The sequence below is a fragment of the Podarcis filfolensis genome, assembly GCF_964270895.1.
Source record: "Podarcis filfolensis genome assembly, chromosome: 10".
NCBI classification, from domain to species: domain Eukaryota; kingdom Metazoa; phylum Chordata; class Lepidosauria; order Squamata; family Lacertidae; genus Podarcis; species Podarcis filfolensis.
Window position 1 is genome coordinate 20,327,036 of NC_139612.1, and position 21,055 is coordinate 20,348,090.

Sequence of the window (21,055 nt, forward strand, 5' to 3'; positions counted from 1 at the left end):
AATGCAAATTCATGTATTGCAGGGGGTTGGACTAGATGACCCTCATGGTCCCTTCCAACTCTACAGTTCTGTGATTCTATAGACAAGTCTGAAAAGCCCGGGACCCAAATTTTCATGCTATGGTGGCTCATTTACCAGTAACGTATTTAGCATTAACATTCGATTCTGACCGAACTAAACCTCCTGATGTATACTGTTCTCCAGTGTCAGGTGTGAGGCTGGTAGTTGTGGTTTTGAGAAAATGACCTTGTGGATCTAATTAGGTCCGTGGCCTGATCTAGCTATATAAGCAAGCAAAATGACTAGGAAAATCCCTGAGAACTTGAACGCAATTGCCCTTGAATAGGTCATGCCTCTGGAGTTTACAGCTGGGAGCAAGGAGAAGGGGTAGTGGCCCGAGAGAGGCTAGGGTAATTACCGTATATACTCGAGTATAAGCTGACCCGAATATAAGCCGAGGCACCTAACTAATTCTACCACAAAAAACTGGGAAAACTTATTGACTCGAGTATAAGCCGGTTCACCACACCACAAACCTGGTGGTGGCGGCAGCGGAGGAGGAAGGAGCAGCCCAAAAGGACCCTCTCTCGAGTATAAGCCGAGGGGGGCTTTTTCAGCATAAAAAAATGTGCTGAAAAAGTCAGCTTATACTCGAGTATATACGGTAGATGAAATACATATTTTTCTTCAATGGCCATGGAAGTTTATCTTAAAGCATTGGCATCCAATAGCATCCATCTGTATCAAAGTGAAGGCATCACTGGACTTGAATTGTATCATTTTGCCCAAGTAAACACAAACTTGAATGGCACATGAATCAGAATGGTTATTTGAATCAGTTGCGTAGATCGCAGACAGCCAGTGTGACCTCCCCCCCCCCCCCCGAGGTTGCTGCTGTCATCATCGCTGACATCTGGTCATGCTGGTTGTGGCAGATGAAAGTTGCACGCTCAGAAGCCAACCCATTGGCAACCCATGGTTAATACAGCCAGGACCTTATCAGTTCATTTGATATTAACCCTTTTGAATCTTTTCCAAGGCTTAACGAAGAATCACGGAAACTAATATCTGAACTAGGAAGCACATCCATCACGAACCTTGGCTTCAGAGACAACTGGGTCTTCTGTGGCGGGAAAGGAATCAAGACTAAAAGCCCATTTGAACAGGTTTGTTCCCAGGTTAACGTTTGGAAGCGCCATGTGGAGTCCAAGACTCAGCTGACGTACCTTGGCCTCCACAGGCAGCAGAATGAATGTGCTTGTAGAATCCTGAGATGATATGAAGGACTGCACTGCTTCAGACTGCAGACAGAGGATGCCCATTTTAATGTTTCTGCATTAAAAACATTCAACCAACCAACCTTCCTGTAACTAGAAATCCAGCACTTTAAGAGAGAAAAGTTTTAACTTTGCAGGCTTTCTGTTTGCAGGAAGTGTTTAATATAGGGAAACATGGAGTGGTTTCCACCTGCAGAATGAAATGCTGTCTCCTGTTCTGCCATCCCAGCATTTTAAACACCTTACTCTGCTGCAAGAAGTCTCAGTAATAGCTTTTGCCGTAATCCGAAAGCACATTGAATTTCCACTGCTCACCCTGCGAGGGAAGTTGGAACTTGCCGTTTCTGTAACAGATACGCGAACATCTCAGATAGTGCTCACGGTTTTTGCATTTCCTAGATCATATCTGCATTGCTTTTAACGGGCTCTGAAAGTTAGCCTCAGAGCACATTCCTCCTCTTCTCTATTGCAGAGCTGTAGAAATGTATGCAAACTTGGAGCTGCTGTTATAACATCTGCATTGATTTGAATTTTCCCTTTCATTTGGTGCAATTGGAACGTTTAGTTCAGTTCTGTTACACACAAGTTTCCAAAAGCCTCTACCTTTCATGTTTCAGGCACACCAGCAAGTTAAAGTGTTTGCTCCATGATTGCTTCCTTATCATTTTTTAAAAAACAAAATGGAAGGCTAGAATATAGATTTAAAAAATAAGTGTTTAACCTTTGACCAAGGATAGCGTAACTAGGTGTCTTACCGTTTTAATAGCTCACTTCCAAACACGTTGGGGCTTGTAGAGTAAGCCTTATTATACCAGTTGTGACATACGTGGTTATGTGTATATTTTCAAGATCACAGTAGATGAAAGGAGACAATGTAAAAAAGTTTTTATTTCGTAAATGTGTGGGGTCCTTGCTGAAAGCCAATTATCGCTTTAGTATTTTGACTGTTGCAATTGTCCCCACCCCACCCCCTTTGCAGCATATTAAGAACAACAAAGACACAAACAAGTATGAAGGATGGCCAGAGGTCGTGGAGATGGAAGGCTGCATTCCACAGAAGCTGGACTGAAGGCATTGTTAAATGGACATTTACAGTGCAAAAGGACATTGGAGGGAAAATGCACTTTCTGCTGCTGTTGGGTAGAGAATACTCTGTATGGAGGAAGAAGAATTACTATGTATGGGCACATCCCATCCAGGCTAGTATCTCGCTCAAGGCCCATAAAAATGAATGGGAGCTGAGCAAATGAGCATGGTGAATCGCGCAATTCATTTTTAAATGGGGCTTGTGCAGGGATTTATCCGGCCAGATTGTGCCCCATGTAAATACTCTCCAAGCATGTTTCCACCTTAGAATGTGCATGGGCATTGACATTTTCGAAAATCCGATTTATTTATTGTCAAAACAGAGAGCCTTCTTTTGGTGTAAATGTGTACATAGGCCCAGGTCAAGGAAATTACTCTTTCTAAGCATCTGCCTCCTATCCTTTTACTCCCCCCCCCCCAAAGCACAATGTTCAGGTTATTTTATGGTAAATCTCTTTTAGAACTACCAGCATAGGCCATTAAATGTACCCAATAAATAACTGAACTGATCCTGAGCTATGTTGTAGTTTGCTCAAACAATGGTGACGTTGGCTGCAAGTGCATATCTAGTGGGATATGCCAACCTTAGCCAAAAATGCGAACTTATATTTATGCTCTGCCTCTTTGAAAGCAGCATTCTTCTGTGATCCCTCCTCCTTTTCAGACCTTCGGATAGGTGAAGGTTGAGTGTTGAATACAAAATTGTAGGCTGCTATAAGAAGCACAATTAAACCCTTTTAAAATGAAAACCAATGTTATATCATTGCGTTCGTTGCTATTGTTAGATTATCTGTGGCCCATGCTTCTGGTTAGCAAAACATACTGCTAATAGAGCAGGATAATGTAGTTGCTTTGTGTCTGTGTGTGTTCAGCTAGACATCTTTTAAAGTTCTATAAACCACCAACCGCGACAATTGCTTTAGATAGTATTGGAGAGAAACCCACCATTGGCAGTTAGTGTTATTCTGGAAGCAAGCAATTGCATGTTAAAAAGTAGACTTAATTTCTATTAGGAATTAAACTCAGCACGCATCAGCCAACCTGGGCAGTTTTGCTACCTATCCTACAAGTAAAAAATTGAGGAAAGGGGTTGAATATTTTGGGGAAGGGAACTCTTACGGAGCACATCTATATTATAGGACTGAAAATGTTGCCAATTGAATAGCCCGCTTTAACGATAGGGTTTAAAAGGCAGACCACATCTTTAATGATATTTGATGTTCGTTTATGGTGCATTTCATCACTCCCCGGCAGGTGTGGGCATCCTATCGGTACTGATGGTTTGGAAAATCCATGTGCCACATTTTTTGTGACTAGGCTGTAAAGGGCTCTAAGTGTACAGTGCATAGCTCTGGCAATCGCTAGAATCCACAGACCACTTGTCCCCCCCCCCAAAAAAAACCCCATTCCTTCTCTTCCTGCTGTGCCCCCCCCCACAAAAAACACCTCCAGGAAGCAGAAAGACAAGCTTCTTCCACAACTTGCTGGTACTTGGTGAGAATTGTGGGCCCAGTGTTCCTAAAAGTGACTCAGGCCATTTGGGTTCTGCTTTGTAGTGGGGGGGGGGGGTGCGCGCAGTGGTGCTAATTTCTGCAGTCCTCCACTGGGGTTCCAATTTGGGTGGGTTTTTTTAAGACTTGTACACAGCTCAGAGGCAGTGAATCTGCAGCCCTTCAGATGTAATTCAGCTACAATTACCGTCCCACCCCCCCACTGGTCTTAGAGACCTTATCAAAGTGTAATATAATTTTGATGATGTGTTTGCTGTAGGGGATCAAGTTATACTTCTGTGTACAGTCTTGTCAAGTCTGCGCTGTGTTGGCAGATAGGGTTAGCCAACCTTCCCCGCCCCGACAGTAGGAGCATTTTAAAACCAAGCAGTTGACTTGGTTACTGAGAGTTGCAGTTGGACTAATCAAATATTGTTTGCACTAAAGATATTAAAGCAATACTGATAATTATGACTTAAAATAGTTCAGAAGAGCCACCCAACTTTCCAAACCAAGAGCTGGTGACTGGAATCTGAGCTGCTTTACTGTTTTAACCTGTTCATACCATGTTTTTTCTCCCTTCTTCTTAGCAATTTACTGTAGTCTAGCAATAAAATGCACCCTCAACAGTCAAGGCAATTATTTGTAAATACCATGCAGATTTGTTGTTCATGTTCAGAAGAAATAAAACCACATTTCCGAGTATTATATTTTTTCATCAAATAAAAGTTTTTAAAACCCACGACCAAAAGTTTTATGGGCTCCACCAGAAGCCCATGTTTTTACTTGGTGTACAAAGATGCTGAAAGCCTGCCTTAGAAAGGTGAAGCACAAATGTGACAAACCCAAGCATCAATCCCCCTACACGAAAAGCAGGAAGTCCTGATTGGCTGCAGCTCTGCTGAGAATCCACACAATCTCTTTGAAAAGGGAGTTTGATGCTTGCAATCTCTTGGACGTTGATCCCTGGGATCAGGAAGTATGAAAGCCACACTGTAGCTGCTTCATGCTTACATTGTGCAAAGCATGCTAGCCGTGGACATCTGCCAGGGAAATCCTTCTGGGTGTAGGTTTTTCTATACCACAAAACCTCCCTGCGTTCTGGAACCAACTAGGGTTTCAGTGGGAAAGCCTATATGTGTAGGCGTCTCCCTGCAGATGGCCCTGCCTAAGGCTTGGACTTCAAAAGTGATGCATATGTAACAATAAATAACTTTATTCAGTTAACAAAAGTGAAAGAACATGGTCATATTTTAAGTATAAAGCAATGAAATACAGCACCTTAAAAAAGTAAGCATATTAGATGGAAGTTGCTTGGCTACCCCATTCAGTTGCTCCACCTGCAATAATCTTACTCATTCTCCCGTTGAGTCTCTGTTTGTGCAGATGCCACGTGAGCGGCCTGCATCTGCTCTCAAACCCATGTGATGAGTTATAAAAGATCTAAAAACCGCCTTACCAAATGAGGAAGATTAAGCTTGTCGCCATCAAAGACGAAGGGGTAGGATCCAGATTTAACCATACTTCAGGCAAAAACCACTGGAATCAATGGGATCTAAGTTGGTTGTGGTTAATTTAAGTTCCCACCGATTTCAGTCTAAGCATGATTAGTTCTGGATCCAACCCTAGAACCACACTGCCAGATCTACACACACTTGCAAGGGAAGAAGTCTCATTGATCTCAGACTTGCTGCTAAGAAGCCATGCACGAAAAACCAACAAAAGCTTTATCTCAGTTCTAGAAATTTAACAGGCTTAAATAAAACACTGGATGCGAACACGCATAACTTAAATACATGCACTATATAAACTTTTAGTCATATCAAAAATACAAGACATTTAAGCACAGATGCTTTCCTTCAAAGCTTCCATTTACATAAAAATTACCATGACATCACCCTTCATTTTTGTGGAAGTATAATCAGTCCCGAAAGACACTGTTGAGGCTGCCACCCCTATGCATGCTTAGCTGGGAGTCAAAACCACTGAACTCGATAGGATCAGAACAAGCAAGCATAGGAATGAGCCGCGTTAAGTAGTGGGTTTCATGTGCATATGTATTCCAGCAGTTCCAGGAAGCCAACCCACATGTGCATAGCATTTAGGGTTTTATGTACCACACAGTGGCTGCAAAGCAAGATCTGCAAGAGCTAATAAAAATTCTGAAACTCGAGGCTTGCCCAATTCCGCCAGTATTTCTTCCCGTCAATAGTGCTGATGTTGACAAAACGCTGCTCGGGCTGCTAAGTAGATATATGAGCCAAGCTCAGTGGCTAAGCCGGCATATAAGATAACCAGTTGAGGGATTATAACCAGATGCAAATAAGTCCATTCAAATCAATGAGATGTTTCCACAAAACCGCCCATGATTCAGCAAAACAGGCCAATGCATAACACCAAACAGGGCAGTCAGCTGCCAGCTCTGGAAGATGGAAGGGGATCACTAGCCATTAAAGCAGGGTGGTTCAACAGGGATTCAAATTTGGAGCGCAAGACTGTCTTCCTTGATCCACACTCACTTGCCCCCCCCCCCAAACATATGTGACATCAGGTTGTAGCAGGTAGCGATGTGGCTTTCAATGCACCATTAGGAGCCTTAGAGCAAGCTGATTGTGCATTGGCAAACAGGTTTCCTAGGTGGCACTTGCTCCCGTAGTAGCTGATGTCTGCAGGCAGATTTTGGAACTGCCACCCATCGGCTATTGGGTAAAGGTAACGTTCGAGGAGCGTGAAAACACCATGCAAAGCTCTTTTGCAAATCCTGCACGGTGCTTTGAAGTCCTAACTTTGGGACTTCAAAGCACCCAACTACCTGACATCAATGTAAGGTCGTGTGTTGACGGGTGGGCAGCCCTGTCCACCTGTGAAGTTTGATCCAGTAAGAATCTGCAGAACCAAAAGTTCACCACCTGAGAATCACTTTCCCCTCACGCATCTCTTCCCATAACAACCAGAAGTCATGATCCAGGAAAGCATGCACAACAGACCTATACAGTCAGATTTTCTGCTGTTCTTAGAAAAAAGTCCCATGCCATCTCACTGAATTCAATTCAGAGCTGCTCCTGCTGTGCAACAGATTAACCTACTGTGGTTCATTGGTGGTGATTCTATGATACATAGAGGTTATCTGGTCCAGGCAAGATCTGCAGTGCAGGATCAAACAACAGCATAAACCTTCGCTTGAACCTCTGCTTGAATGCCTCCAGCAATGGACAGCCCACAACTGTCTGAGACTGCATATTCTGCTATTGAATGGCTCTTAAGAAAGGCTTCTCTTAAAAACTTTAGCCGAAATCTCCTTCCCTACAATCTCACTGCTGGTCCTAGTCCCATCCTTTGGAACAGTGGAGAAGAAGCCTGTTCTGTCTCCTGTATGACATCCCTTCAGATATTTGAAGGCTTGAACTTAATCATCACTCCTTCAAGCAAAACATACCCAACTCTTTACCCAACGCATTGCACACAGAACTTGGTTTCCAGATCCCTCACCAGGTCCACCCTCCTGTAGACATGCTCCCCATTGCACGGATTCAAACCGCCGACCTTCTGATTGGCAAAACATGCTCCAGTTGGACAATGTCCTTAGAAACAATGGCACCATTCACAAAGCAGGAACGCCTTGACTTGCCTTTTTTCACAGCACAACTTTACCCATGACTAATCAGAATGGATGATTTTGAATTCTGGTGCTGGAGGAGACTCTTGAGAGTCCCATGGACTGCAAGAAGATCAAACCGATCCATTCTTAAGGAAATCAGCCCTGAGTGCTCACTGGAAGGCAGATTGTGAAGCTGAGGCTCCAATACTTTGGCCCCCTCATGAGAAGAGAAGACTCCCTGGAAAAGACCCTGATGCTGGGAAAGATGGAGGGCACAAGGAGAAGGGGACGACAGAGGACGAGATGATTGGACAGTGTTTTCGAAGCTACCAGCATGAGTTTGACCAAACTGCGAGAGGCAGTGGAAGACAGGAGGGCCTGGCGTGCTCTGGTCCATGGGGTCACGAAGAGTTGGACATGACTAAACGACTAAACAACAGCAACAAATCAGAATGGGCCTTACTTCCAAGTAAATGGGATCACAGCCTCAAGTCATCCATATTGGATAAGCTAAAAGAGCCAAGGTAATTTAGAATCAGTAGGTTGGTGAACCAGATTAAAAGTGTTGATCTGCCTTAGTAGCTCAGATGGCAGAGCAAGAGACTCTTAATCTTAGGTTTGTGGGTTCTAGCCCCATGTTGGGCAAAATATTCCTGTTTGCAGGGGGTTGGACTAGATGACCCTTGTGGTCCCTTTCAACTCTACAATTCTATGATTCTAAGACATTTCTTCCCATAAGACCAAAGGCATATCAGCAAACACCTGAAAAACTAAATCAAGAGGATAATTTTATGTTCCTCTTATCTTTCTTAGTTGTGTTGAAAGTGAGGCCATTAAAGCTTGGTCCAGTGTTCTCTTAGAAAATTCCAGAAAGAATAATTGAAGCAAACATAGTAATAGTGCAATCCTGTATGTCTATCAGGAGCTCGCCCCTCTCACTTCAACAGGACTTGGGGCAATTCCAGACTGTTGCTATTTGGGGGTGGGATTCCATCATAAACTGGCAAATTCAGGCTGTGCCATTATAGCTGACTGGAAGGTTTGCTGCAACAAAAGCCATTCCCCCAATAGAACAGACTTTTTGCAGTAAGGAAAGTGACAGGAAAAGGCACTCGATAGAAAGTATGAGACAACGCTTGCTGCGAAGCAATGTCATCTAACCTCTGTGCAAACAAATCAGGATGCATGTTCATTGAATAGCCAACGTGGCCCAAAATTTGCAAGCAAGTTCTGAAGTTTACAAAGCCCATTTTTTCCTTGCCTCAAGTATATGAATAAATCTACAGATTAACCATTTTATTGGACGGAGCTCCAAGGCCATCTAGTAGATCCGGACTCAAAAAACTTATCGGTTTGTCAACATTGGCCACAGAAGTGGCTTTCGGCGCAAGAGGAAGGGATGAGGTGGTGGCGAGGTCATTGTTGTGCAAAGACACCAAAGGAGTTGATCCAATACTCCTGCTAGTGCATTTGCACCACAATGATCTCCAAGTCACCCCCTTCCTCCACCCGAGCTGGCAAACCACTTTTGACTGACCATACTTGCAATGACTAGGAAACAACGACTGTGCCAAAGAAACAAGATATTGATTAACCTGTTTGGAATAAATGCCTCTTGCAGGGTGGCCAAAAAGATCTAAAGAGAGCAATGTCTTCTAGGATTTTTCTACCCTTCTTAATAAGCTGAGCTGGCAGCAGCTCTGCAGCTAATGTGAGGAAGACAATGCATCCATCCATCATGGACTGATGATCCTCCTGTCAATGGAGCATGCGCCAAATTCACTGACACACCATAGTTTTCATAGCACACTGGCATGTTATAGTCACAGACAGGTGTGTTTAGCAATAGCATATGGGAGACATTTCCATAAAAAGAATGGAGCATCACATCACAAAACAAAAATAATCAGCATAATTTGGTTGCGGGAGGGGGGAAGGAATGAGAATGCCTTAAGCGACGACACCACAACGTTCCCACAAAGCTGCTCCATTTCTCTCCCTTTTCCTCAATGAAGCTTTTAATGGCACTGGAGAAGACACAACTAAAAATTTTAAAAACCACCAGGAGGTCGCAGCTACACATCTTTTTGCTTTAACTGGCGTGTACTCCCAACGCCAAGGTCCAGATCTGCCCAAGAAAGCTTTTCAACCCATCTTAGACTCGGCTCGGTTAACTGATGAACATCTCAGTCTTACCCTTAACATTTGACTAGCTAAGCAAACAGCCGTACAACTGCTGGTAATCCTTTGCTCCCAGAGGTCTCAATAAACAGAGTACTCTTAATACATGGGATCAGCTTATCTCGTACCAGGCATCATTGTAGCCTCCCAATGTTTCATTTAAGCTCTTCTGGCTGCCTTGAGAACTGTGTCCAGCGTTGTCAAAGACGTGTCCATCTTGACTTCACTGATCAAAATACTGACTATTCACGGCGATCATGGACACGAGTCGCTCCAGTAGGCCACCCAGCTAAGCAAAATTCTTCAGATAATCCAGGTCTCCACTACTGTTAGTTTTAAATGGGGCCTCTACTTATTCCGATCTGCCCTTTCGATACGAACCAACACCTTTGGCCCTCGAGGCTCTTCGTCTCAAGACACCTCCTTAGCAGGACCACGAGAAGACTACTTCTCAGGGTTTTTCTCTCGTCATCTGTTTTCAGGGCAGGTACGGTTTCACTTGCAAGTATGGACATCAGTCATGGTCTCGCATCTTCTGCAGCGTACGTAACAACACCAAACAAACTTGCAGTCGCATCTCTCCACTTGCCTGACGACGTGGGTGTTGTAACCGCGGCCGCAGCACAGGAGGTTGCATCCATCCGGCCCCTCGGAAGTACGGTTGCATTCCCTTCCTTGCGTCCCGGGGACTCCCAGTTTGGGATCTTCAACGCAGTAGTTGGGGGACTTGTGGATGTACAGCAGATCTTCTTTGCGGATTGGTATCTTTCGCTGCCTTTTGTCTTTCCTGCGTATCTTTCTTCTCGCCCTGTCAGAAATCTGGATGCTGCTTTCGTACTTCTCTTTCAAAAAACTGCCAATCTTTGCAAAGGAGGACATAGTCTTCCAGCACGTCTTGAGAGCGCAGGAGCCAGAGACTCCGTGGCAACGGCAATCCACCGTCATCAGTTTTGCGACGGCCTGGGGAAAAGTTGAGACCAAAACAATCCACAATCAAGCAATGTTCCACTCATTTGTTAACTACCAAGCAACAGATTCTACGCTTCTAAGGCTATGAAATGACAATGCCCAAAATGTTTAAACATCTTCCATTTGCAAGTCGTCTGCTTCTCAGTAATGAAGCCAGAGATTAAAGAACAAAAAAGCAGACAGGTAAGTGAGAGAGCCATATGCACAACTAGAGCTCGGGTTCTGGCTTTCATTGCAACAGTTCTTGCAGCCAAGCAGTTTCTCAAAACAGAACTACACCCAGTCTCTTCAGCTATGGCAAAGGTTGCCTGCCTTTTAGGACCAGCAGGCAAATTTCAAATTTTGAGAAAGAGCTGTGGGGCAGCAGTCACAAAAATAAAAAAAAAACCCTATTATTACTGTTATTATTGTTGCTGCTACTAATTGTTGTCAAAATTTAAAGACCGCCCTTCGTGAAAAGATCTCAGGGGCGATTCACAGAATGGTTGTTATGGGGTTGTGGCATAATACAACACTGCTGCCGTGGGGGTGGCAGAGTTGCATAACTCAAAATTAGAGACAGCGCCGTCGTCGCTGCTGCCCCATCGTCAGACAACCTCATACTTGCCACGGGGAATCACCTATGTTCTACTGGCTCCGATTGTGGAGATAACACAAAACTGATTTTGCACATGGACAGCAACACAATTGTTATTGTTGTTTCTGTTTGTGTAAGAACAACAACAAAAAAAGCATTCCTCCCGGACCAGGAAAAATATGTAAGGCAGGCGTGCCAGTCTCACTCTTACACTCTCAGCACATATAGATACTAGAGACACATGTGCTTTTCTCTCCAAAACACAAATACTTGTCTTCCCCACCTATACACAATAACTCCTTTTTCCTCTACCCAAGTGCACCTCTCATGTTCTTAAAAACGGCACATCAATCTGTGTAAGCATCTGAATAGGCACAAGATTATATATACAGTGGTACCTCGGGTTAAGTATTTAATTAGTTCTGGAGGTGTGTTCTTAACCTGAAACTGTTCTTAACCTGAAGCACCACTTTAACTAATGGGGCCTCCAGCTACTGCCGCGCTGCCGGAGCACGATTTCTGTTCTCATCCTGAAGCAAAGTTCTTAACCCGAGGTACTATTTCTGGGTTAGCGGAGTCTGTAACCTGAAGCGTATGTAACCCGCGGTACCACTGTATACATATTTATGGCAGAGCAGCTGATATGTGCTCCTGAACCACGAGAACCATCCCTTTCACAAGAATCTTGTCCTCTACTGAAATCATTGCTAACCTTATGCCCCAACTAATATCTGAAATAGCATCCCTGACAGCTAAGAGCTTACAAAATCCGAGTCCAGTACTGATCTGAGCTCCATTATTGGAATATATTAGAATATATATTTTTGTTTTAATTCCTGCAGTGGTGGTGGTAGGATGCTGCTTAGAAGTCACACCTTCTGCGGCAAATCCCAGGTCTCTAAAAACTAGAACGTTTAGTGGTTAGCCTTGGACTTGGTTGTGATGTTCACTAAGTGACCCTGGACAAGTCTCACTTTAACTTGCTTCGCAGCTAGTTGCTGTGAAGATAACACAGGATAAGGAAGACACAGGAGGTGGTGAGCAGTTATTTTGAACAACCTGAGGGTGGACAGGATAAAAATACAGATCCAGACACGCCCCTCCATGAATGAACAGGCTCTTTCTGCTCACAGCAGCGCCCCTGATTCATCCAAGGTTCCAGGCGAAGGGTGGGGAGAAGTGATTTTCACAAATTCCATCTGCAACCCCCAACACTTGCCCTCCCAGGCGGCTCAGGAGTGTTCCCCAACTTTCCGGAGTAGTTTTTTTAGCAGGCTGCAGAGGGAAGGAGGAACCGCTGAAAAACCGCGTGAACACAACTCTGCATAGGCCTGAAACTAATAAAGTAAATGTAAAGGGACCCCTGACCATTAGGTCCAGTCGTGACTGACTCTGGGGTTGCGGCGCTCATCTCGCTTTATTGGCCGAGGGAGCCGGCGTACAGCTTCCGAGTCATGTGGCCAGCAGGACTAAGCCGCTTCTGGCGAACCAGAGTAGCACACAGAAACACAGTTTACCTTCCCGCCAGAGTGCTACCTATTTATCTACTTGCACTTTGACACGCTTTCAAACTGCTAGGTTGGCAGGAGCAGGGACCGAGCAACGGGAGCTCACCCCATCTCGGGGATCGAACCGCCGACCCTCTGATCGGCAAGTCCTAGGCTCTGTGGTTTAACCCACAGCACATAATAAATAAGCCACTTTGTGCATGGCCCAGAATTTGTCAGACAAACGCAATGGTGGGGAAAGACAAGTTTTCAGCCTTCACATTTAAAACATGCAGGTTTCTTAAAGAAAAGCTCCACACAGGGAATGCATAAACAGAGGAAGCTATCTTTTGTTGTGCAGGTCAAAGAGATGGAAGATCTTGGGGTATGGTGGCTTAATGCCAGGGACATGGGGAAGCAGCCAGGAAACTGTGTCTCCCTCCACCATTCATTGGCTACATATTACAGGTGGAATGGGAGGACAGGAGTCAAATCCATACCAGTCTTCCAGCTTCGTTGTTATGCAGATTCATGGCTAGCAACCTGCTGCCATCTTTCCCCGTGACATTTTCCACAGGGCCGTCTAAAAACTTTCTGCTCAGCCACATTCCGTACTGGATGTCATCGGAGCAGCCGCCCCAGTGCCAGCCTTCGCTGGCTGAGCCACCACTCTGTAGCTTGGGGTCACAGGCGCAGTCGGTCATGTTCCCCACGCTGCATGAATGAGTCACGGAATGAACAAGGCCCGCTGCTGTCACCGCCGAGATGAACGCTGTTTCTTTGGTACCTGCAGAAGGACATAGTCATTCAATCAATCTCCTTTACCGGCACAGAAAAAGTGCTTCATATACAGTCGTACCTCGGAAGTCAAACAGAATCTGTTCCAGAAGTCCGTTCGACTTCCAATACATTCGGAAACCAAGTCACGGCTTCCAATTGGTTGCAGGAAGCTCCTGCAGCTAATCAGAAGCTGCGTAAGCCGCACCGGATGTTTGGGTTCCAAAGAATGCTCACAAACCAGAACACTCACTTCCGGGTTTGTGGTGTTTGGAAGCCAAAACGTTCGACTCGCAAGGCGTTCCTTAACCAAGGTACGACTGTACATGATCAGAACACAACAGAATGAACGAAACATAGGAGATACTTTAGGATGAAACTGTACAGGCACCATGAGATACAAAAATGGCTCTTGGGACCTACGGTGACGTAATTTCGTGGCGTCACTCAAAAATCTTGCCACATTCTCCACAATGTCATTTCTACAATTGCTCAGCAGATAAGACACCCTGGAAGAGTCGATAATTCCCCTCCTTCAAAAAGGGGGCCAAACATTTATCATATGTTTTTTGCATAAACTGGGAAATAAAATAAAACACGTGTGAGGGATTCAACCTGTTTTGTGCCACAAGGGCAGTGACTTTCAGAGGATGGGATTGTCAAAAATCTACCTGCAGGCGGCAAGACATTAAATCTTGCAAGGGAAAGAGCTCTGCGTAGGTGGGGATTGAAAGCTGGTGTAAATACGGAGCGTCCTGGCCAAACGAGGGTGGAATTCCCAACCCCAAAGGGAAACAGGTTTTGTCGGCTGCGATGTTAAGGGTTTGGAATTCAATCTCTAGGATGTGAGGGCAATCTGGCTGCGACACCTGTCACCCCACTGATCGCCAGGGTTGGATTCGACTGATCTGGTGGGCTAGGCGGCTGTCCCCTTCCACCCTCACCACATCATGTGCATCCCTCCCAAAGCTGCACACTTGGTGGAAGAGGCCAACCATCCCAGATAGGAGGGTACCACTCTTCAAAACATCACTCAAAAAGGTTGGCAGCATGATCTTGTGGCCAGAATGGTGCCCGCTCCCATTAAGCCAGCAGGAGAGAGAGAAATCTTGGCCCCCCTCCCGGGGAAATTCATTCAGTTTACGTCCAGCTGAAATCAACAGGGCAATTTAGTCGCAACGGAGTTCGAAGGGACTTCAGGGTTACAAGCTTGCTTTGGATTGGGGCCAGTGTACTGAGATCACAGAACTTAGGGCAGCGGTCACCAGGTTGGCGTCTTCTAGGAGGGATGCGTGTGGCACTGTGGTCTAAACCACTGAGCCTCTTGGGCTTGCCAATTGGAAGGTTGGTGGTTCGAATCCCCACGACGGGGTGAGCCCCCATTGCTCTGTCCCAGCTCCTGCCAACCTAGCAGTTTGAAAGCACGCCAGTGCAAGTAGATAAATAAGTACTGCTGTGGCGGGAAGTGAAGCAGCGTTTCCGTGCGCTCTGGTTTCCTTTGCGCCAGAAGTGGTTTAGTCATGCTGGTCACATGACCTGGAAAGCTGTCTGTGGACAAATGCCGGCACCCTTGGCCTGAAAGCGAGATGAGCGCCGCAACACCATAGTCGCCTTTGACTGGACTTAACTGTCCAGGGAGCCTTTACCTTTTACCTTTACCTCAAGATGTTGTAACAACAATGACCACTGGTTCTGCTGGTTGGGGAAGACAGGAATTGTAGACCACCAACATTTGGAAGGCAAATGTTGGCTACCTTTGAATTAGGGCAAGGATGGGGAACCTTTGCCACATGGTCTCCACATGGTCACAATTGGCCCTGCGCCAGTCGCAAAAGGCACCCGGCTAATTTCTAATGTGCGTTGCATGGATGGAACGTGAGACAGTGCGTCTCAAACCTGTTACTTTCCCACTCCTCCCAACCAGAGGACCTACCGCTGCTCAGTTCATAGCCAAAGCCGGAGGAAGCAGGAGCCGCAGAGATGGGCGAAGGGTTGGAAGCCGTAGAAGCCGTCTCGAGCGGCAGGAGGCAGTTCCAGCGCTCGTGTTTGAACTGGCTCTGGCACTCCTCAATCCCCAGGCGGGCTCCTTCGCGGATGCTGGGCAGGAGGTTGGGCTGCTTCTTGCACAGGTCCTTTTGACGGCCGTTCAGAGGCAGGTTGGCGCAGCCCAGTTTCTCGGGGACACCAAAGGAGGCCATGCCCAGCCACCTGAAAAAGCAGCCCCTGGGGTGAGACCCAAGCACCAGATATTTCATTTGACACAGATAAGACGAGAGCGGCCAAAACAGGAAAGAGGAGCCGCGGCTCAAACAACCCAGCGATGCGAAAGGACTATCAAAACACCAGAGGGTCAAAGGAACACAAATTCACAGAAGACCCACAGAGGGAGTAGCCAAAGCTGTGTCCTTCGGATGTCGCTGGACTACAACCCCCATCATCCCTGACCATTGGCCACGCTGGCTGAGACCAATGGGAGTTGTGGTCCTCAACATCTGGATAGTAAACAATGGTCACCAGTTAGATCATATTACACTGATCCCGGAACGACTGCACTGGCTACCAATTAGTTTCTGGGCCCAATTCAAAATGCTGGTTTTGACCTATAAAGCCTTAAGTGGCTCAGGACCACAATACATCAAGGACCGCCTCTCTGCATTCATCACCTGATGCCCTTCTTCCTTAGCCTCCTCCACGTGATGTCCAGATGGTGGCACCATGAGAACGGGCCTTTTCTGTAGTGGCTCCCTGCTTATGGAGTGCTCTCCCCAGGGGGGATCGCCAGGCGCCTTCATTCTACATTTTTAGGCACCAGGCAAAAACGTTCCTCTTCATCAGGCCTTTGGCTGACTGATGTGGGAAGGGGGGGGTGTTATTATTTTGTTGTTTTGTTTTATTTATTTACTTGTTTTACCCTGCATTTTAATCTTTGAACCGCTCTGAGATCTTATGATGAAGGGCCGTATATCAATCAATCAATCAATCAAGTACAGTCGTACCTTGGCTCCTGAACGCCCTGGAACTCAGACGTTTTGGCTCCTGAACGCCGCAAACCCGGAAGTGATTGTTCCGGTTTGTGAACGTTCTTTTGGAAACCAAACGTTCGACGGGGCTTCCGCAGCTTCTGATTGGTTGCAGGAACCTCCTGCAGCCAATCGGAAGCTGTGATTTGGGTTTCAAATCTTTTGGAAGTCAAACGGACTTCTGGAACGGATTCCGTTTGACTTCCAAGGTAAATAAATAAATCTGGGCATTTCCCTTAAAAAAAAAGTGATGCTCAGAATACCTTGTAATCTTTATTGGCCACTTCCGAAAGCATTATATGACGCTTTCAAATGCAACATTCCTCAGCAATAGGTGTGGAACAAGAAGCACCTGAAATCAGACGATAAGCTAGGACTGGAGAGGAGAGGGAGGGGTTAGTACTAGGCATCTTGGATTTCTGTGGCAGGGCAAGACTGTTGCCTGAGAGGATTCTGCAGGAGGGATCACTATCTCCCACATCCCCAGAGCGCAGGGTTTGACAGCTGGGTGGAGTCGCCCATCTGTCAATCACCTGGCGCCACCATGACATCAGGCGACATCAAGTCTTTACCTTACATGACTTCAGGTATGGGGCAGGTGAGCTTGGACAAAAGGGCCCCACAGGAGTTCTAGAGAATCTAATGAGGTCCAAGGGCTAGGCACCCTTTCTCAAACTTGGGTGTTGTTGTTGGGCTACAACTCCCATCATCCGCAGCTACCAGGGATGATAGGAGTTGTAGTCCAACAATATCTGGGGACCCAGTGTTAGGGAAGGCTGGGCTAGAGGCTCCCCACTGAGGCCTTCTAACTCCGCAACAGTCAGAAAGAGGACTGAACAGTCCCTTGGTAGGTGATAGATGTCACTGAGGAACTGTACAAAGCCCTTTGACCGGGAAATTCCCATAGTATACAAAGGGCGATTTTAAAAACCTCATTGTACAATGTAGCTTTCCCTTTTTGCTATACAGTGGTACCTCAGGTTAAGTACTTATTTTGTTCCAGAAGTCTGTTCTTAACCTGAAGCTGTTCTTAACCTGAAGCACCACTTTAGCTAATGGGGCCTCCTGCTGCCGCCGCGCCACCACTGCACGATTTCTGTTCTCATCCTGAAGCAAAGTTCTTAACCCGAGGTACTATTTCTGGGTTAGTGCAGTCTGTAACCTGAAGCGTATGTAACCTGAAGCGTATGTAACCGAGGTACCACTGTACTGATATGAGATAATTCAAACACAATTCCTGGAGCCACTTGGGAAAATACAGTCATGAGAGACTACTGGATTGTAACAGCCTGTATCACATCTGCAGTTAATGACATTCCCGCAAACACCCCAAGCCTGTGGCATTTGTGTGTGTGTGTGTGTGTGTGTTTAATTTAATCAGCACAACACATATCCAGGCAGGATTCCACCTTGCCAGATCCTGAGCACAAAATTATCTCTGCAAATGTGAAAGGAGCAGAATCGTTTCACAGAACGCATCCTCTGAGCACAAACTAAAAAAAAAACCTTGTGGGATGAGACCAAAGGCATTCTCTTTCCCAAGCAAAGGCATGTGGGAAGATGGAAAGCAAGAAACCTACTACTGTTGCTATGTAACTGGTGTGCTGGATCCGCCCCCCCCCGCCTTATTTGATAACCCTGGTTTCCAGTATTTACAGAGCAAGGGAGAAATGCTTCGCATCCAGGGTTGATCTGGTGTTTAGAGCATTGGGAGACCAGCTTTAAATCTTCACTCAGCCATGAATTTCATTGGACCAGCCACTGTTTCTTAGCCTAACCTACCCTGCAAGGTTGTTGCGAGGATAAAACGGGGAGGGGGGAAAAACCATGCATGTACCTTTCAGCTTCTTGGAGGAAAGATAGGATATAAATAAATGCATGCTAAATTGTAGACCGTGTAACCAAGTTTCAAACAGATTCGTACCTTCAAATCAAATCAGGGTTTGAGGTTCTTCTCAAACAACACACACAAAATAGATCTGCAAACTTTGCTGCCACCATTTGTGAATATTATAAAAGGGGGAGGCAGGTTTGTATTTATTTTTACTAAAGGAATCAAAAAAGTTCGCTTTCTAGGGCGTCCTAGAAACTTGTAAGGATGAAATCAGCCTTCCGCTTTGCTACGTTTGCAATGTGTTATTTGATGGGGGAAATGGCAACCCTGGTGAAAATGTACAGGCAATGTATCTGCCATTCATATATATATCGCGCACTAACATTACCCAGTTTAAAAAGGGACCTTTAAAAAGGTGTTTCAGGAGCATTTGCACACATCCTGCCTTGGCGTTCCTTCTCTCAAGAAGACACAGGATTCCCCGGATTCTTTGAGCCTCCTTAGGAAAGCAGCTCCTTTTAGATCGGCATAAATGACTATGCGTGCAACCGCCCCTTTGAGCTTTACTAACGCGGCGGCATTTGTTATGGGAATGAGCATTCTGGCCCACCAGGCGAAGGTTTGAAAGTCGCGTGACAACCCACCGAAGAGCTTTCCTTATAAACAGCCGCGCCTCGCACGTGCAAAAAGAAAAAGAAAGAAAAGGCGCTTCCGTGTCGTGCGGCAAAGCGGGCATTCTATTACGTACAGACCCGGGAGATTCAAACCCCGCACGTGTGAAAACTGCCCAAAGCTCGGAATCGAGTTAATGCCTGGGTAACGTCGTTGTTTGAGCACCGTGCTGATATAACGCCAAGCTTGTAGGTTCGATCCCCGTATGGGACAACTGCGTATTCCAGCATAGCAAGGGGTTGGGTTAATGATCCTCGTGATCCCTTTCTAACTATTATCTTTGAGAGACATTCTGCAGGAGAGGCACAGCCAATTCGATCACCCCACCCCCGACCCCGGGAGATGAGGAATCCCGCTCGGCACCCGCTTCTACTCACATCCAGTTGCCGTGGGCGCCGCAGGGCCAAAGTTGCCAGAGCAGCGCCGTGCACAGCACGCACAGGCGAGGCAGGATTCCCCAGGGCGCCCCCTTCTCCATAGCCAGGGCATGGAGATCCCCGGGAGATCCCCACCCAGCCGCTCTCCGCTCCCGCAGCTGCGATCTTCAGTCCTGAGCAGAGACAGCGCCTTAAAAGCCCTTCCCCTAACTGAGGGGAGCGCCGCTCACGCGGATCACCTGCGAGGGCAGCGCGATCCCCGGCCGGCGATCCACCGGACACGACCCAAGAGAGCAGCGCGCCCTCCGAAAGGGAGAGAAGTTCTGGCGCGCCTTGCCTCGCTCTTCTCGACTTTGGCTACTCTCGCTCGCCGCCTCATTGGCTGGCGGCGGCTCGTCAATATGAAACGCGCTTCTCATTGGCTGCGGCGCGTTCCGAAGGGCTTGCCCGCACGCGGTCGTAATCAGGCGGTCTGTGCTGTGCTCTGCGAGCCTTCTGCAAAGAAATAAGAATAAAACCGAATTTTTGCGCTGCAAGAAGGGAGAACGCGCATCACGGAGCATCAGGGAACAGGCGCTGCTCTGGATCCTGAAAAATGCTGCTTTCCGTGTCTCAACACCATTTTACTAGGAATTCTCTGCTTGCCGCCGGGAGAGATGGCGCAATAACTCCCTGGAATGTGTCAGCAAGCTGAAGTTTGCATCCTTAGGAAAGCTCGCTGCATCAATATGATAACAGATCAGGGATGAGCAGCCTTTTTCCAGCTCGAGGGCCACGTTCCCTCTCGGGCAGCCATCTGAGAGCCGCATGGTTGATTGATTGACATCCAATGCCCTGTTAAAATGTGGTTTTTTGTTGTTTTTATTTTGATTCTGTGTTTTGTGGTGTTGTCTTTTGATTTTGTTCTGTGAACCGCCCCTCAGACCTCCAGCTATAGAACGGTACAGTGGTACCTCGGGTTACATATGCTTCAGGTTACAGACGCTTCAGGTTACAGACTCCGCTAACCCAGAAATAGTACCTCGGGTTAAGAACTTTGCTTCAGGATGAGAACAGAAATCGTGCTCCGGTAGCGCAGCAGCAGCAGGAGGCCCCATTAGCTAAAGTGGTGCTTCAGGTTAAGAACAGTTTCAGGTTAAGAACGGACCTCCGGAACGAATTAAGTACTTACCTGAGGTACCATGGTATATAAATTCAATAAATAATAAAAATGCCGCGTAGCCAGGATTTTTGTTGGGAGGGGGCAGAACCTCAGTTAGCTATGCATTTTTATTGGTTTAGGGGGCAGCAGTGGCGTAGCGTGGGGGGTGCAGGGGGGGCGGGCCGCACCGGGCGCAACATCTGGGGTTAGGGCAAATCCATGGGTTAGGGGGCGCAAATCCACGGGTTAGGGGGCGCAAATCCACGGGTTAGGGGGCGCAAATTACTTGCCTTGCCCCGGGTGCTGACAACCCACGCTACGCCACTGGGGGGCAGCTGCCCCTCCCTGGCTCCCCACCCTTAGCTGCAGTGGCGTAGCGTGGGTTGTCAGCACCCGGGGCAAGGCAAGTAATTTGCGCCCCCTAACCCGTGGATTTGCGCCCCTTAACCTGTGGATTTGTGCCCCCTAACCCCCAGATGTTGCGCCCGGTGCGGCCGGCCCCCCCTGCACCCCCCACACTACGCCACTGCTTAGCTGCACCCATGCAGAACAATAAATTGCAACTTTTC

At 46.8% G+C, this 21,055-nt stretch overlaps 2 protein-coding genes across 6 annotated transcripts in view; one reads left to right on the forward strand and one right to left on the reverse strand.

Annotated features, from left to right (window-relative positions):
- Window positions 1–4,598, forward strand: part of FAM3C (FAM3 metabolism regulating signaling molecule C) — a 35,788-nt gene extending 31,190 nt beyond the window's left edge. For all 3 annotated transcript variants that reach the window (XM_083574724.1, XM_083574725.1, XM_083574726.1), the window contains exons 9-10: window positions 1,040–1,166; window positions 2,257–4,598. In XM_083574724.1, the coding sequence (XP_083430850.1) occupies window positions 1,040–1,166; window positions 2,257–2,346 (217 nt within the window). In that variant the 3' untranslated portion in view covers window positions 2,347–4,598. The remainder of the gene's footprint in view (window positions 1–1,039; window positions 1,167–2,256) is intronic.
- A 4,853-nt stretch (window positions 4,599–9,451) lies between these two features.
- Window positions 9,452–19,640, reverse strand: WNT16 (Wnt family member 16). 3 transcript variants are annotated; one of them, XM_083574672.1, is made up of 4 exons: window positions 19,346–19,640; window positions 15,376–15,650; window positions 13,166–13,452; window positions 9,452–10,592 (listed from the first exon to the last, which is right to left on the reverse strand). In XM_083574672.1, the coding sequence occupies exons 1-4, from the start codon at window positions 19,444–19,446 to the stop codon at window positions 10,128–10,130; spliced, it is 1,128 nt and encodes a 375-aa protein (XP_083430798.1). In that variant the 5' UTR covers window positions 19,447–19,640; the 3' UTR covers window positions 9,452–10,127. The 3 variants fall into 3 exon arrangements, with proteins under 3 accessions (XP_083430798.1, XP_083430797.1, XP_083430799.1); XM_083574671.1 differs by having other exon boundaries at window positions 15,376–15,665; XM_083574673.1 differs by lacking the exon at window positions 19,346–19,640 and adding an exon at window positions 16,726–17,015 and having other exon boundaries at window positions 15,376–15,665.
- Between the last annotated feature and the right edge of the window lie 1,415 nt (window positions 19,641–21,055).

Coding starts and splice junctions, on each gene's coding strand:
- WNT16 (XM_083574671.1), bottom strand. CDS start 19,446: ATGGAGAAGGGGGCGCCCTGGGGAATCCTGCCTCGCCTGTGCGTGCTG. Junction 15,666..19,345: donor GGCGCCCACGGCAACTGGAT/GTGAGTAGAAGC, acceptor GTCTCACCCCAG/GGGCTGCTTTTTCAGGTGGC. Junction 10,593..13,165: donor ACAACGAAGCTGGAAGACTG/GTATGGATTTGA, acceptor ACTTTTCCCCAG/GCCGTCGCAAAACTGATGAC.